This window comes from Mesocricetus auratus, unplaced genomic scaffold, assembly GCF_017639785.1.
Source record: "Mesocricetus auratus isolate SY011 unplaced genomic scaffold, BCM_Maur_2.0 Super-Scaffold_100676, whole genome shotgun sequence".
Classification (NCBI taxonomy): domain Eukaryota; kingdom Metazoa; phylum Chordata; class Mammalia; order Rodentia; family Cricetidae; genus Mesocricetus; species Mesocricetus auratus.
In genome coordinates, this window is record NW_024429266.1 from 115709629 (window position 1) to 115725691 (window position 16063).

Below are 16063 nucleotides of genomic sequence, written 5' to 3' on the forward strand. Positions count from 1 at the left end.
AGGCTTTCTGTACAGATAGATAGTAGTCAAGAAGCCATAAATGCTAGGATGAACTTAGCTCTCTGCAGAAGAGGAGATGGAGATTAAGAAGACAAAATAATGCTTGCCATTCTGCAAGACCGAAGGAGTATTTGGAGGAAAATGAAAGAAAAAAGAGGGCCCAGGGCAGCTAGACATGGGCAGAGTAGGGAGGGGGGCCAGACCTGGGGGCTCCCTCCAACTCCCTGAGAAGGAGCTAGGGTGTCACAAAAGTCAAAAGTGAAAAATGAAAATCCTTTTCCCTGTCCTCATCCAGGAAATAGCCAACGGTATTTACATATCTTGGGGAGATTTAGAGTATAAATGCTAAGATCTTTGGTATTTAAGTGTCAACATCGATTTATTTATTTATTGCTGAGCTGACTGTAACTGACTCAATAACAAATTTAATCATGTATTGCTCTGGAAAAGAACTATTCTCATTATGTATTTTCTCCAAATAATGACCTACCATTGCATTCGAATGCCCACTGTAAATATCAATAATATCAAGTAATTACTGTGTAGTGGCGTAAACTAATTTATTAGCATTCATGTTTATGTGGCTCCAGTCCGTCCCCCCCCTTACAAGGGTTGCTTATCACAAATCAAGCTCCTCGGACACATTGGTTTAATGAACTCTTTATTCAGGATTTGCTGCAGGAACTTTCGTGCCCCTTGAATCCCTGAGAGCTGAACTTGAAATTATTTGTGCATCTTCAGTTTGACTTATTTGCCCACTGTGGCTTCACAGACTGCAATGGTGCGTGGGGAGACCCAGCAGGGAGAAAGGTTGTTGCAGGAAGGGTAGCTTCAGGCCTTCCAAACCTGGGCAAGAAAAGTACTGGATGGCCCCGCAGGGAAAAAAAAATCTTCTATTTCCTGCACTCGCCAAGGAGGCAAAATATTTGTCTCTTCACGATATCTTTTTGGAGACTGTATAAAAGGGAGGCCAGGTTGAGAGCAGCAGTATTTAACAAGTTCCCTGGGTTGATTTTTGCTACCTCAAACTTTCACCCAGCAGCCCACCCAGTCCTCACCACCCCTACCCTCGAACAAAAGGAATGCATGAAGGGTTTCAGTGACTTTGCCATAACAAAGGCGCCACCATTGCAGGGCTCGCCCCGCCCCTGGGTGAAGGCAAACAAATTCTTGCACTTGTATTAGGGCTTTTAAGACCATAATTGAACCCGGGGGCGTCTAGGAGAACCGAAAACAGTTCTAGACAGACCTGCGGTTTTATAGCAGTTTTGGCAGTCAACTTCAGCTTGTGTCTGAGCAGTGGGGCCCGAGGTGGCCCAGCCGCGGGGGATGCAAGGCCGCCGCCCCTGACTACATGGCAGCTTTCTCTCATAATTAGCTCGACTTCTCAGCATGCCAGGGAGAAGGGGTACCCGCAGAAAGGTCGGTGTGGCACTGCGCATAGCTCCGCACAGCCAGCACTTCCTAGGTTCTCATCGAGGGCTAGTTGAATGGGAGCCGGCAGGTAGGTATCCCATGGGCGTCTACAGAAGACAAGACAAATTCCCCCAGGAAAGGCTGTGGGCCAAGAAGGTGCTCCACGAGTGGTTGGCAAAGCAGTTCGACAGCCTGTAGAGAAAAGGGGTGCCCGGAGGGATTTGCATCCTCGAAGGGAGCGTGTGGGGGCGCTGCGGTGGAGATGGGTGAGGAAAAGGCTTTTGATGGCCACAGAAGGGAAATGGCCTGGAGCGCAGGAGCTGCTGATAGCTGTTAGTTCTTTAAGCAGAGACAAGAGATGGGATGCTCAAATCCCCGAGGTCGCTCAATAGAAGCCGCTTTGCCTGGTCCTGTCCTGTTTGAACGTGGTAGCGTGAATGTTCTTCCGGCAGGCTTCAGAGCACTGGGCGGGAGCTGCTCTGAGGTTCGGACCCAATCCGGGGGAAGGGAGGGAGGTAGATCTGCGGGTCCTTGGTTTTCACTTAGCTCTGAGCCTAACTGACTCTTTGGGTTTGCAGGAGGCCGAAGGTCGTTCTCAGCTCATCAGGCTCTGGGAAAGACCGGACTAGGGATAAGACCACACCGGAAGGCCAAGTCCGAGTTCCATTCCTAGAAGAGGCGGCAGCGGGCAAGGGTATGACATTGGCCCTGGACATTGGTTTCCCAGGAGCTGTTCTTTCTCAAGAACGCCACAGCGCGCGGGCCGTCTCTAGAAAACACTCTTCAACGTTTATTTCCTTTAATCGTCAACCCGGAGCTAATGCAAGAGGCCAAAAAATGTTTGGAGGAAGAAAAACAAAGGCAGGAAGTGGCCGCGGCCTGACGGTGCGTGTGTGTCTGTAAAGAAGGGAGGGAGCCGGCTCAATCTCCTCTTGTTTTTCCGAACTTCAAGGTCTAGGCAGACCCCCTTAGCGCTTGACCAAGGCTCCCGGCCCAGCGTTTGGAGGTGGCCAACGAGTTAGGCTGGTGGGGCTGGGAGGCTAAGAAGAAATTTGAACAGCAAAACAAACCAAGCCTTTTCCAGATTTCTTCTGATTCGGTCCCGAAAGGGTGGAGGGTATAATTGGTATCCACGGTGGCTGCAGTTTTCCTCCTGTCGGACTCAAATGCATCAAGAAGGGAGGGAGGTTCAGGCACCCTTCACTCCACCCTCCTTCCGAGGTAGACTATCAGAATAAAGTGTGTCCAGGTGGCTCTGCTCGGTCTGCTTTTTCTTGCAGTTGGAGATGTATGGTGCAATAGGAGAGCAGCACTGGGGGAAGCTGCCTAGAGTGTCCACTGCTTTGGGAGGGTCATTTTGCAGAAACGCAATGTAAGGCCTTGTCACCGGGGTGGCTATGTCAGTGGTGTTTCCAGCACAGTCATTCAAGAGATCTGAGTTGCAAGCACTGTCATTTGCTAGGTTACATAGTACTGTGCCACTTCAAGGGAGAACAGACAACAGAATCCACGACTAGACTCTGGGCTTCTTAGCATCAACTGGAAAGGCTGCAAGGCTACTGCTGTCTCTGACTGCAGAGCTGACTTCGGAGGCAGCAGCCACCAGATAACCCTAACTCAGGTAATCTCAACTCCCCCATAGCAATTCTTGGAGGGTTCACCACAGCATCCATAGTGTGAATGTTCAACCAAGCTACCCCCACTCTCCAATTCCTCCTCAAGGTTTTCTTGCCCCCAGGCAGTTCCTGCTGGTCAGTTTGCCTCCCTGTCTTGCCTCTTCCTAGACAGCCTTCCTGAGGCTTTCTCCTACCTTGTTGTCTCTCCTAGCTAGAGCAAAAGCTGAGGTGTGGAGTGACCCTAAAAGGAACCTACTGGGCAGGTTTAGAGAAAGGGGTCTATTGGGTTTTCGACTCTCCCCGTTTGGCCTCCACCAGAGACCGGAATTGGATTTCTTTACCTTATTCAATATTACTTTGCAAGCATAATCTCCCCCTCCCTCTTTCCCCCAGGGACGTTTGCTCCTTTTCTGAGCCCATTTCCTTCTTTTCCATTCTGAGTAATCCTAGGATGGTAGGACCCATCAGACTGACCAGGCCTAGCTCTCAATTGTCTACGGTTACTGTTCAGTGCATCGATTAAAACACCATAAATATTCCACCTTTTGTTGCTTGCGGGAGCGCCTTACTTTCCTCTCCCAAACTATGGCATTGTGTTTATAAAGCTAAACTGAAAACTAGTCCAGCGGCCATGTTTTACATGGGTGGGAAGGTTGGCTGCTGAGAGGCTTTGGTGAAATAGTCCCAAAACCCTTCCCAGGAACTGGAAGCCAGCTCTTCGTGTAGCTGCTCTCTCCTTCAATGTAGGAGGTATCTTTGGACTGTCTTTCTCTTGTGGGAAGCTTAAGGAGATGGATTGCATGGAATGGCCCAAAGATCTCCAAGTATTTATTCTCTGGATATGGCTTACTGGCAGCTTATGGCCAATCCCTCACTTTATACTTAGGCAAAATATCACTGTTATCACTACCAGGTGGAGATGGGGCTTGTGTGTGTGTGTGTTAATTTGTATCTAGGTCAAGGCAGCAACTCTCTCCTGAGCTGGCCCACCTATTCTCTAAAGCAAGAGAATAGGTGATACCTTGAACTTGACCTCACAGTTGGTTCTTAGCCTGACTAGTGGGTCCACTTGCTATCCAATGCCCCTGAACATCTGAGTAAGCCTACATCCTTCTTCTGGCCACTGGAGGATGGAGGCCACTGGAGGGTGGAGCACAGAGCTCAGCTTAGGGTCTCAGTCGTCCAAACAATCTGGTTATCATTTAGCTTAGTGAGTCTCAAGCTGATGGGAGAGGGGAGGGTTTATTTCGGAACTATTTTTATTTTTATGGTTGCCGACTCATTAGAGAAGATTTTATTTTATTTTTTTCCTATAGAGTGGGATCTAGTGGGGTGAGGGAAACTTTGAAGGGTAAAAGCCTGGTTCTCAATATCCGCCTCATTCTCCACAGCAGCTTCGGCCCAAACGGGGTTTCCTGGGCTGAGTGTGTCTGCAAGTGTGTCTGCAGTTCAGACAAAGGGGTGTAACACAACCAGAAGGTTGGCTCTGGTCCTTAGGCTGAGGATCTTAAGACATCCCGAGGCCCTAAATCACAAACATCTCCTAGAATGGCTCCAAATCTACTCATTACTGGTGGCAGCTTGCATTTGAGTTTCAAGAGCAGCCTTGATCTCCACCCGGCCCTGGCACTAGGAGCCTTCTCCATTTACCCTGCTAGGTAGGAGTAGGTAGGTACCTACTCCTTGCTCCCCTCCCTGATGTAGCTCCTTGCAACAGCTCTAGGGGGGAAAGCCCAGCTTTCTTGTTTTTTGAAAAAGGAAAAAGATAATTTGCAGATCTCTTTTGGTTCTCTTTGGGTGACAGACTCAGTGGCCAACTAGTCTCAAGCTATGTGTCTACTGCTGGGCCTGATGCTCTGGCCTACTGCAGGCAGATGTAGGGTATTCTCTGTCCTGTAGAGCACAATGGCAGGCGCAGGCGGCTGAGGGACTGGAGGAGGCAGGAGTCGGGGGACTATGCTTTGGCACAGACCACCTCCTTTAAAGTAGATGTAGGCAGAAAGGGCATTAAGGGTCTCACCAAAGACCCGAAAAACTTTGAATCTGGATGGGACAATCCCAGCAGGATCTTTATTTCCATACCTGGTTCCCAGCCTCCAGGCAGGCCGGCTGAGCCACTGTTCCTATCCGACCAGAACTTCCTATTCAGCCACGACTGTTCTCCTGGGCGTGTGTATGCTCGCTCTCGCCCTGGTTAGGCCTTCTCAGGCTCAGAAATCACCCGCACTGAGTCAATTTCTGCCCTTCCAGGATGAAGGCATACCTTGGGCTATCCCCAGCTTCAAAGACTCCTTTCCAAGGAGGATGGGGATAAGGGAATTGAAAATTCAGAATCTTGCCTCGGTGCTCAAGTTCAGGCTACCAGGGCCAGGATCGGCTTGCAACAATTACGTGTCCTCTTCTTTTCTGTAATCGTGGAGGCTCCTTTCTCAGGCAGCCCTGACTGTGAAGAAGGCGGTGGCGTTGAGGACGTGACCTTTATGGTGCGAAGAAGAGCCTTAAAGAGAGGGAGGTCTGCCACCCAAAAGCAGCCCAGACAATCCGTGCCTGCCGGGTCGCTCACCCCCATCTCCCCTTGCGGTTCGAAAGTGCGGGATTACAGGCTTGCGGCCAGGAAACAAAACCCCAAGAGAGGCTTTCACCACCTACCTAGCCTCCTCCCTCCCCCCAGGACAGAAGTGGCCGCTAAAGCCTGTTTCCCCAGGCCCTCTCCTCCCGCCGGACCCCAGCCGCCCTGCGCCAGTGCCTGGGTGTTCCACAGTGCCAGCCAAGCCCGGGCGGTGTTGAGCGTCGGCGCACCCGGTCCTGTCTTCAGACTTTAGGCGGCAGATGCTACGCCGGGGGTGGGGGGTGGGGACCAGGGGACTGCGCGGCCCGAGGCTGCTTCTTTGCCCAGGTGGAGCTCGTCGCGCGCGCACGCGCGCGTGGCTCCCCCGAGGTTCATTCTGTGCTCAGCTCTGGGTTCCCAGGGCGGAAGTGTTAGGGGACAGAACACACGGTTTCCTTTCAGCCCATCTCACAACCCCTTTTCGAGAAAATGCTCCTGTCAAGTTTTATTTCCCGTTGCAAAACCACCTTCCACGCTGCCAAGAATTAAGACCAGGGGAGATTAAATACCCGATTATTCTCCCGGGGACGGAGGGGCGGGGCGGAGAAAGGGGCACCCTCCCAAAACCTTCCACTCGGTCGCCCGTCCTCAGCAAATAGCGCCTGGAGCCGGGCGAGGCCTGCGAGGCCTGCGGTGACGTCAACCTTCAACCCGGGGTGGCTCATCGCGCGCGTCCGCGGCCCTCCTGTGTCCACGCGGCGCGAGTTGCTAGTCCCACCACCGGGACCTCCGCCGCGGTCCCCGGGGCTCTTCTGCCTGCCGCCCTCAGGCCACCGGAGCCGGGTGGGCCGAGACAAGGTTCGGGCCTCCATCTTGAGCAGGGGTGTCCAGTGCCAGGGCAGGGGGTTTGGGACAGCGCCCGTTCCCTACGGGCGGGCGGGCGGGCGCTCGACACCCGGCAGCCCTCCAAGTCCACGGACACACTGCTTTCACTCGCCCGCACCCTTGCACCTGGGCAGGCTCCGCGCCTCCCGACGGCTCACAGAAATTCGAAGATCTTAGACCCCGGTGGAATCATTTCTGCCGGGTGGGTCCGGCTCTGCCTCAGAGACGGCTAGAAATGAAGTCGACTGTGGCAAGGCTTTGACTGCACTCCCGTTGCAATTTTGCTTCGCAAGCATCACCTTTCTTTTATAATAACATTTTAAATAGCAGGCACCTCTCAGGCATTCGTCAGCTCTAGGTAGAAGCGTGAGGACTGAGTGCTAATTTGCATAAAGCACGAAGCCAGATTTTATTTACCCGGCGGCCAAGCAGATGAAAACTTAATTACCGTGCCTGTCTAAAACTCAGGCAGACATAAATCTCGCCAGGCTCTTTGGATAAGGCCGCATCTTTGCTTATGAAAAATGGGATGCGAGCAACTCGCTGCACATTTCTCCGATTCTCCAGGTCTTGGGCTGCTGACACGCATTCGATCAAGTTTAAAGGAATGTACATAAATCAGCAATCCCCTAGCGTCTCTTCAGTAGAGGTTCACAAGCCCAGAAGGGCGCCTCTGAACCCCCATCAGGGGATTAGTAGTCCTGGGCAACCTTCCTCCCAGCTCCTAACCCGGGGAATTCACAGAGAGAAAGCTAGACGCTGCGTCTTCACGCAGGCAAACACATAGCAATGAACAACCTGGACTGATCTACTGTCTGGCTATTACTCGCACACAAATACATCATCCCCGGCTGAATTTCGCTGCCTTCGGGCGAATCTCTAACAAAACATTTAAATTAGGTTGAGTATTTTTAAATGAATATTTCCCCTTTTTATCTCTGAGTTCGTTTGTTTTTAAAATCTTAATAAAAATGACTTCTGCTCGGCGTTAGGCATAAATACCTAGTGAAATGCACAGTGACGTTTTACAATCGTCCACTTAAAGTTACTTAATAAATCTGACAGTATTAGGAGCAGATGGAAAAGGTCGTTTTTTTCAAGTCTCATATTTATAATTTTTTATTCAGAAGTTTCCTTTTTAGAAAAAATACTTGAATGAGGCTTTCAACATCATTATTCATGGATCACTGTCTGCCATTATTATTCCTATTTTTTTTTCAGAAGGAGGCCAGTGTTCTCCTGACTGTCTCTGTTCTAAGGGTTTTAGGCTGGTTGCTTTTTAAAAACTAAGAAGTCTCCAGGCAGGCATGGGACTCCTTTAATGCCAGCATTTGGAGGCAGACGCAGGTGAATTCCTGAGTTCAAGCCCAGCCTGGTCTACAGAGTGAGTGAGTTTCAGGACAGAAAAACCTTGTCTAAAACAATAACAATGAAACAAAAAACCCTCCCAAAAATCAATAATAATAATAATAATAATAATAATAATAATAATAATCTTGAGAAGTCATTCTCGTCCACAACCTCGTCAACTAATATGCTAAAACCATGGCTGTTTTAGGTGTTAGGTGAGATTGACACTGTCAACAACCATTTTAGAACTAAAGGGAGGGGCACCCTGACATCTTCTGGAGAGAGAGAGAGAGAGAGAGAGAGAGAGAGAGAGAGAGAGAGAGAGAGGTACATTACCCAGGACTCCTGCAGTAGTGGTGGCTTTCAAAAGGGGAAGTATTCCACTGGTAGCGTTGCTGTTGGCCTCTTTCCTAGGCCGAAAGCTCAGAATATTTCTTACATCTACAGAAAAATATCTCCCTTGAACAGAAGAATCCCCTTTGGAGCAGTTCATAAACAGCGTTTGATCCAACTCAGAGGGGAATTCCAACACTTTAAACATTTTGGAGAAGTCATTAACTTTGCTTGATGGTCGTTCATTTGGAAATGGGGCTGTGACTCAAGGATCAGGGCGGTGGGTCTGAAGCTGTATTTTTCATTTGGTTCCACAAACGGTTGACAATCCTCACTTTACAAGACCATCTGAGGCATATGTTTCAGAATCATCCTTTGTTGAAACAGCTTTATATTCCTTCCATAATTCCTCATCTATAAAGATATAAAGAAGCTCTCAGTCTTCATGCGAGGCTGGAGATGTTTCCATCATCTGGGATTGTAACTGGCCAATATTATTTTCCATCAAATGGTGAATCCAGTTCTCCCAAGAACTGTTATTTTCCTCTAACATAAAGATAAATTAACCTGCACCTGAAAATCCAAATCCCAAAGCTACTGTTTCCATCAACATTTTAATACATGTGTGCAAAGAATGGACTTCAAACACACATACACAATGTGTATATTAAATACATAAACATACATATGCATCATTTATGACTCTGAACACATTTCTTGTTTTGTTAGGGGTCAATAAACAGTAGCTATAATACTGATTGTTAATGTAGAGTTGATGGTGGTTGTTAATAATAAGTATATTTATTTCTCCCACAAATCAAATGGAAAATTTGCAAGCATCAATATAAGATTGCACACCACCCTGGAGCAACACTCAGCTTTTAGCAGACCAGGATAATTTTCCTTGTGCATCCATATTCTGATCATTTTGTAGATGAAATATTTAAGTTCTGCTGCCGACTTCTCAAAGAGGTGGATTTCTTTGAATTTCTGAAATGTAACTCTAGAATGCTAGAGTTAGGAAGGCATGTGAACTTTTTATTTGCCGTAAAGATTCCCAGATAGTTCTAATTAAGGCCACAGACCACCTAGGAGATCGAGGGCCAGGAAAGAATGGTCATTTAAGAACACCTCTCAGACTGTAACAAACATGGACAGCTTTAAGACAGATCAGCAGAAATCGGAGGCAAAGCAAACTGCCGTGAGGATGAATTAAAGTTGGCCATCAAAGGAAGGAAGCAAACTTCACCACGTAAAGAGCATTTTGTTCCTCAACTCTAGAATTCACTTTAAATTACAGTGTCTTCATTCATCAGCAATTATTACTATATCTGTACAAATTCTACAATTATATACACAAGCACACAAACACTGATATTCAAATGTATACACGTATAAACATATATTATATATCCACATATATACAAGCACATGTATAATTTACATATATTCAAATCTCCTTTTAGAGCAAAACAACAACAACAACAAAAAATTAGTACCAAATCTCTACAAGAAGTCAAGGATTTAAGAGAGCCTGGTTCCCTTGAAGCAGAATTATAAGGAGGCTTGTCAACACTAGGTGGCGCCCTTGATCTACTGATCTGGCTCAGGTCGATTCATGAGCTGTCAAAAGTCAAGGTCACAAATTGTCTTTTTTGTCAAGGTCAAGGTTTAAGGCCTTTCCTGCTCCTGTCATTTCAGCAAATACCCAAACCTGTCCTTTCAGTCACGAGCAGACCCAAGAGCAGACTTTAAATATGACAGTCTAGGTATTGCCGATACTCAACAACTGGTTTTCATTTTCCACAGGGAGCCTGGGAACCTACACTATCTCTCTCTCTCTCCTCCTTTCCTTTCTCTCCCTTCTAGAATACCTGACACTTGCATCTCCTCGGAGTCTTCTCAGTTTTAGGATTTTAGTTATACGAGATTTCCCCTTCTTATAAAAAATTAGAAAAAACACCCTGAATAATAATAGAAAAGAACTGTCCTTAGCTTGTACAAGACAAACCTGCTCATTTTCTTTTCGTACAGTGCAAGTTCAGGATAAAAAAGTAACTCGAGTGTTTCCTTCAGATTTTAACGGCAGTGATTATTTTATTAACAGAATTAATACCACTATCTACAGATCTAATTTTTCATTTTTAGTAGAAGTATTTAAAAAGCAGGTGCACAAATACATTTTCACAGTGTGCTGAATGTCTTTATTTACAAGATATCATTTATAGTGAATATGAACAAAACGAATGTGTGAATTGAAATTACGGCTTGATTAAAAATGTGCTGTGAAGATGAATCCCTAAACTTTCTAATGCGGTCTCATAACACAGTAGACAAGGAAAAATACTAATCCTTTAGAAGATTAAAATATAGGATGTACACATCTAGATATTTTGGGAGAACAGGTTTCCATTTTGAGCTTTTTTTTTTAAAGTTAAAAAAGGAAATGATGTCTCTAGCCAAATGTTTAACAAGTATTGGAAAATGCCAATTTAAATAAGTTTTTAAAAAGAGTATATATTTCAGGAGAAATCCATATTAGGGTGAAACCTTCCAAGAGATGGGGCGTAAAGCGAAGCTTTCAGATCATCTGGTGAGTTTTAAACACTTTAAAAATGACAACAGATCCTATGGAAAAATCTCTGACAATGGGTTAGTCCAAATGCCACCAACCTGCTGGTTGTAAGTCACTGAAAGGTGTTTCCAGAAGTTCGGTGCCCACCCAGGGTTCCCTTGTAGCAGCAAGGGTTTATTTAGTCGACCGCATTTACTACCAAGACAATTGACCCTTGGGTGGACATTCTCTCCTTTCTCCCTTCTTAGCAATAGTTCAAGATCAAAATTGCAGTGCCTTTTCCCTCTATGCCTATATGTGAAACATCCTTTTCAGAACAAATGATGGTAGGAATTTCAGGAAGGTTTACCTGAGCAGGCACTTTACATGGAAGGGGACGTTGCTGGACAAGTGGATGCTGACACAGCCTTTTGTTTCTGCAACCAGTTTTCAGATTATTACCACCTAACACAGTGTCCTAAAATATAATGGTCACATAAATACTTACAAGATTTGAGTAAATTCGTAACTTATCGGAAATTGTGTGTCTTAGGGGCTGAGGAGTTGACTCTAGAGTTTGTCACTTAACCATCTGGAGGGGTTGTCGGGAGAACTGGCAGTCTTTATCATTTCTCAAGGTTTTGGTTTTTGTTCTTTAAACTGTAGGTTCCAATGAAGAGAAAGAGATTCCCCTTAGGAGTGTCTCTCTTCCCGATTCTTCTGTTATTATAAAGCATTATTGCTATCTGGGCTATCTGGGCGAAGAAGTGAGTCCTTAGGTGTTTCTTCAAGCTGCCCTCTGTTCCACCTTTTAATCCATTAACTGGTGGTTTTCAGTTTGTTGATGACTTTTTTCTCTTTGACCCTCCTGTTCTGGAACCAGATTGTGACCTGCCTCTCAGAGAGGTTCGTTGTGGCTGATATCCTCCTCCGTTTGTCCTTGGTAATGAATTTGTTCGTAGCGTATTCCCGTTCGAGTTCTTTCAACTGCACCTTAGTGTAAGGCACCCGCTTCTTCCTCCCCCTCCTATAGGAGCTGGCATCTGAAGGGTGGGAGACGACGTCTGTAAGACAAGGGAGAAGGCAAGTTACACTGGGAGCAGACCAGAGCCAGGACACAGGCGACAGCTCAGTCTGAGCTTCCCCCGGCCCTACTTGCAATGCCTGGTTGCTCTATGCCACGCGCTCCGTACAATCCTGCCTTCTGCCAAAGCCTGGAACATTAGTAGGGGTCATGGTTAGTTGTGTATTGAGATGGAATCGCCCAGAGTTCCAATGACCACCCCAATCGGGCTATCCTGCCCATACTGTGCTCCTGGGTCGCCTGCCCCAGTGGAGTGCACAATTCTGTAGAGCCTTGCTCTCTCTCAGCTTGCCCCAGGTCCCAACTCTTACGCTTCTCCAACGAAGCTGGTTTTTAGAGAACCACGAGGGGTAATTTGGTGAGCTCCAGATCAAGTCAATTTCTCATCTTGGAGTCAGTGTCAAGGGCTCGGGAGGGTGGGGCACACAGGGAGAAGGGGGCTGCCTGAGTTGGAACCCACTAGCTCCCACCCAGTCACCCCTCACCGAAGGAGGGCCGGAGCCAGCTCAACTTAGGGCAGGGCGGACAGCGCCAGCCAGCCAGGCTCAGACTCCCAGGGGTTCAGAATTGCTAGGGCAGTCCAGGCCAGGGGAAATGCAGGGGGACACCCCGGGGTGCGAGTCGAGAAAGAGCTGGAGAAGAGCCGGAAGACCAGGGCTGGAAAGGGGGCGCCATTTACCGGGTAGGGTGGACTTCCAGAGGTGGGGAGGCTGCGTCTGCTCTTTGGGGCAGTACATTTGGCCGTTCCAGCCGTTGGGCAGCGCCCAGGGCTGGTAGCTTTCCATGGGAAGCCCCAGGGGTTCGTGGCGCGACTCGCCAGGGCCCCCGAGCCCCGGGACCACCGGCATATCCAGGTAGCCGGGCACCGGCTGGTGGTGGTGGTAAGGCCCGGCTGCGTAGCCCTGGTGGTAGAAGGCAAACTCCTTGGCGCGGGAGCTGAACTCCTCGGCCGCGGGGCCCGCGGTGTCCATGTACTTGTCGGCGAAGGCGGCGGCGGCCGAGGCGGGCTGCGCGCACGACTTGATGGCGTTGGGGTGCGGGCCCATGCGGGCGCACGGGTAGTAGCCGCTGCCGAAGTAGCCGTAGGGCAGCGCCGCGGGCCCCGACGAGCTTTGTGCAGCCGCCGAGCAGGGACTGCACTGCTTAGCGGCCTCGGCACCCGCGGGCCCCGCTGGCCCGGGCCCTCCCGACGACGACGCGGCGGCTGCAGCGGCGGCGGCGGCGGCGGCGGCAGCGGCGGCGGCGGCGGCGGACGGGGGCGCCTCTCCCGGCGCGCTGCTGTAGGCGGCCGCGGCGCCTGGCGCCAGGGGTGCGGGATGCGCCATCAGGTTGCGGCACTGGTTGGCCGCGGCTGCGGCGGCCGCGGCGGCCGCTGCGGCTACCGAGAAGTTGCCCCCCGCGGCCGCGGCAGCCGGGTGGGGGAAGCCCCCGCCCCCAGCTCCCGCCGCCGCCGCCGCCGCTGCCGCCGCCGCCGCCGCCGCCGCCCCTTCCATGTTCTTGTTGAGCTCGTCGGCCACCAGGCCGCCGCCGTTGTCGTAGAGGAACATGACGGTGGGCTCGATCCAGCGGGGGTGGAGGAGCACGGAGGCTGTCATAGCCCGAGCCGCATGGAGAAGACCCCAGTGGCGCTGTTTTAAAAAAGCCCCCAAGAAGTGAAGAGCGCGCCGCGCGGGGCCGGGGCCCGAGCGAGGGGGGGCGGGTCGCGCCCTGCGGGGTCGCGCCAGGCGGCCGCCCATTGGCCCGCCCCCGGCCCGCCCCCGGCGTATGCAAAGCGGGCGGCTCCAGCTCGGCTGGGCGCTGGGCCCGCCGTCCCCGCCGCCGCCCGCGCGGTCCTCTGGGCCAGCGCCCGCCGCGCGGCCGCCCAGCAGGCACCCACGGAGGAGGCGGGGGACTCGGGAGGGTGGGGTGGGGAACACAGGGAGCGCGCCTCGCGGACCCCGATCCCTTCCCCTGGTCTCTTTGGGGACCAGGGCATCGCGCGGAGGCTGGGAGGGGCCGTGGGCGCCCGCGCTTGGTATGCTACCTGAGGTCGTGGGGACAAGTCAGGTAAATTCTCCAGTAGCCAGGGATGACAGATTGGCTGGGACTGGCCTACCAGGGCCCGGGGATGTTTTAGGGGCCTCTGGGGCTGTTTTCTTTCCAGGTATGGATAAGACTTTCTGCAGCTAGACCCTACCAGGGATGTCGGAGGGAGCTTTCGCCTACGACACGTCGAGATTTGGCTCCCCCACCCCTGGGGAACAAGGGCAGGGCGTTTGTTTCCTGTCAGTTCCTGCGAGAAGTCTGGCGCAAGGGTCCCAGGACATTCCTCTGGGAAACTTGGGCTTCATTTTAGGAGCTCTCTTCCCTGTTCTCAGGCCCTGAAGGACACTTTCAATTAGGCCCACAGACTCAGAATATCAGAACTACGATTGTGTCTCCCTTCTTCCCTTACACGCGCGCGAATTTACACATACACACACACTGCCACATTTCCTACTTGTATATACAACACACTATTCATTCTGATGCAGCTACTATTCTCTCTGGTCTGCAGAGAATTTCAGACAAGGAAGCACCATTCACTCGTGCTCCTGTTGCAAGAGCCTGGGTGCCTTTTCCTGAAGGGGTCTAAGAGGCACAGGCCCCAGCTGGGGTGCCAGCTGGGACTCCAGCCCCGCTTCTGGGGCTTCCTACAAGCCATTCCATAGATCCCGAGTTGGACATGATTCTTCAGACATCTGGGAACCCACTGCTGCATTCCATTTTGGGGAAAGAAGAAGGGGGTCTTTGGGGTCATTACATGCTTTTCCTCCCAGTAGGAGCGGTACCGATGAACCAGTCTGATGAATCCCCGGTAGCTGGGAGCCTGTTGGGGTGTTGGTGCTGGAAGTAGCACCTGAGTCTTAGTGTTTTGGTGAGGGATTCTGGGGACCCTGTCTCTTTAAGACGACGTCCACTTCTGATTGTGCGACTGTGAGTTGGTCAGTCGTTCAGGGGGTAACAAATGATCAAAGTGAAAGTGTGTGCATTCTGGAATATAGAAGCTGGGTACAGTTCAGTATTCCTTGGCCTCAGACTCTCGGGTAGGCAGCCAGGCTTGGACCTGTCTTCTAGTGCCAGTCTGTAGATTTAGCCCTAAGCTAGGGCACCACACATATCACCCAATTCATCTGCTGCTCTCTAAGCCCTTGGGCTTCTGGCAAGATTGGGACCCATAAGGCTAGGTCAGGCTTTTATCTGCCCAGATTCTGGATTTGTTCTGACTAATGTTAAGTGTCGCCCAATAAAACCTTCCCTGATCCCCACACCCGATTCTCCCCCACACCCAGTGCGTCCTTTCTCCCCTGACTTTTTAGCCGCCCTGGGTAAATACTGATCTGCCCCCAGTTTACCTTCTCACTAACTGGCCATCCGCAGACTAAGGAACCAACCTCTGGGAAGACTTGATTTTTGTGTTACTTTGGGGTCCTTTCCATCCATTTCCTCCACTCCTTCCTCTCTCTAAGTGGCATTGTAAAACTCAATAGCAACAAAGTAGGGTTCCAGGCTCCCGTTCTTGTCGACTTGAGGGCTTGAGGGCCGTTTACATACAGGTCAGACACAGCCGGAGGCCAAGGTCAAGTTGAAAGTTGCTGTCTAGTCAGCGTGAGAAACTGCACTGAAAGCTGGAGACTAGGGCCACACGGAGGGAGGCCGGCTGCCTGCCCACCTCCCCTCACTCTCAACTCCCCCATCCTTTCTTTCCATTTCTAGTTTCTGGCTCTGTTTGGCTACTCAACATCATTTCCCACCTCTTTGTAGATTTGGGGGGGGGTAGGGACTGCACTGATTCTTCTGTGCGGCTGCCTTGCTCCTAGCTGGGTTTTTTGAGTCTCCGAAGTTTTCCAGAGAGATTCGGAAAAAAACGAAAACACAGCTCGGGAAGCCTCCACCAGCTGATTCCTATGCCAGTTCACCTCTGGCAATGGCTGGACTGCTGGAACCCAGAGCAGCCAAGACCAACTTCGCATTCTTCCCGCCCCCTCATTTCACTGGAGCCGGGAGCCCTGCGCTCAGGGGAAGGGCCTCAGCTCTACAGACTGCCAAAGTCCGCTGGGTCTCTCCACTCCAAAAATGGTGAGAAAGGATGTCATCTTTTTCGCAGAGGAGCCAGAAGCAGGTTTGTCTGGGAAGAATGGGGTAGGGGGGAGGATTTGGGTTGCATCCCGAACTCATTGGGTTTTGATTCCTACGCGTGGCATCCCGCTGTGGAAGGGCTTTGGATCTGAGTTACTGAGGGTTATGTTTTCTTATCA

The 16063-nt window shown here is 50.5% G+C and overlaps 1 protein-coding gene across 1 annotated transcript; it reads right to left on the minus strand.

Annotated features, from left to right (window-relative positions):
• Positions 1–11521: 11521 nt before the first annotated feature.
• On the minus strand, positions 11522–13381 carry Hoxa13 (homeobox A13). Its single transcript, XM_005085870.4, has 2 exons — positions 12466–13381; positions 11522–11766 (listed from the first exon to the last, which is right to left on the minus strand). The coding sequence occupies exons 1-2, from the start codon at positions 13379–13381 to the stop codon at positions 11522–11524; spliced, it is 1161 nt and encodes a 386-aa protein (XP_005085927.3).
• Positions 13382–16063: the final 2682 nt, after the last annotated feature.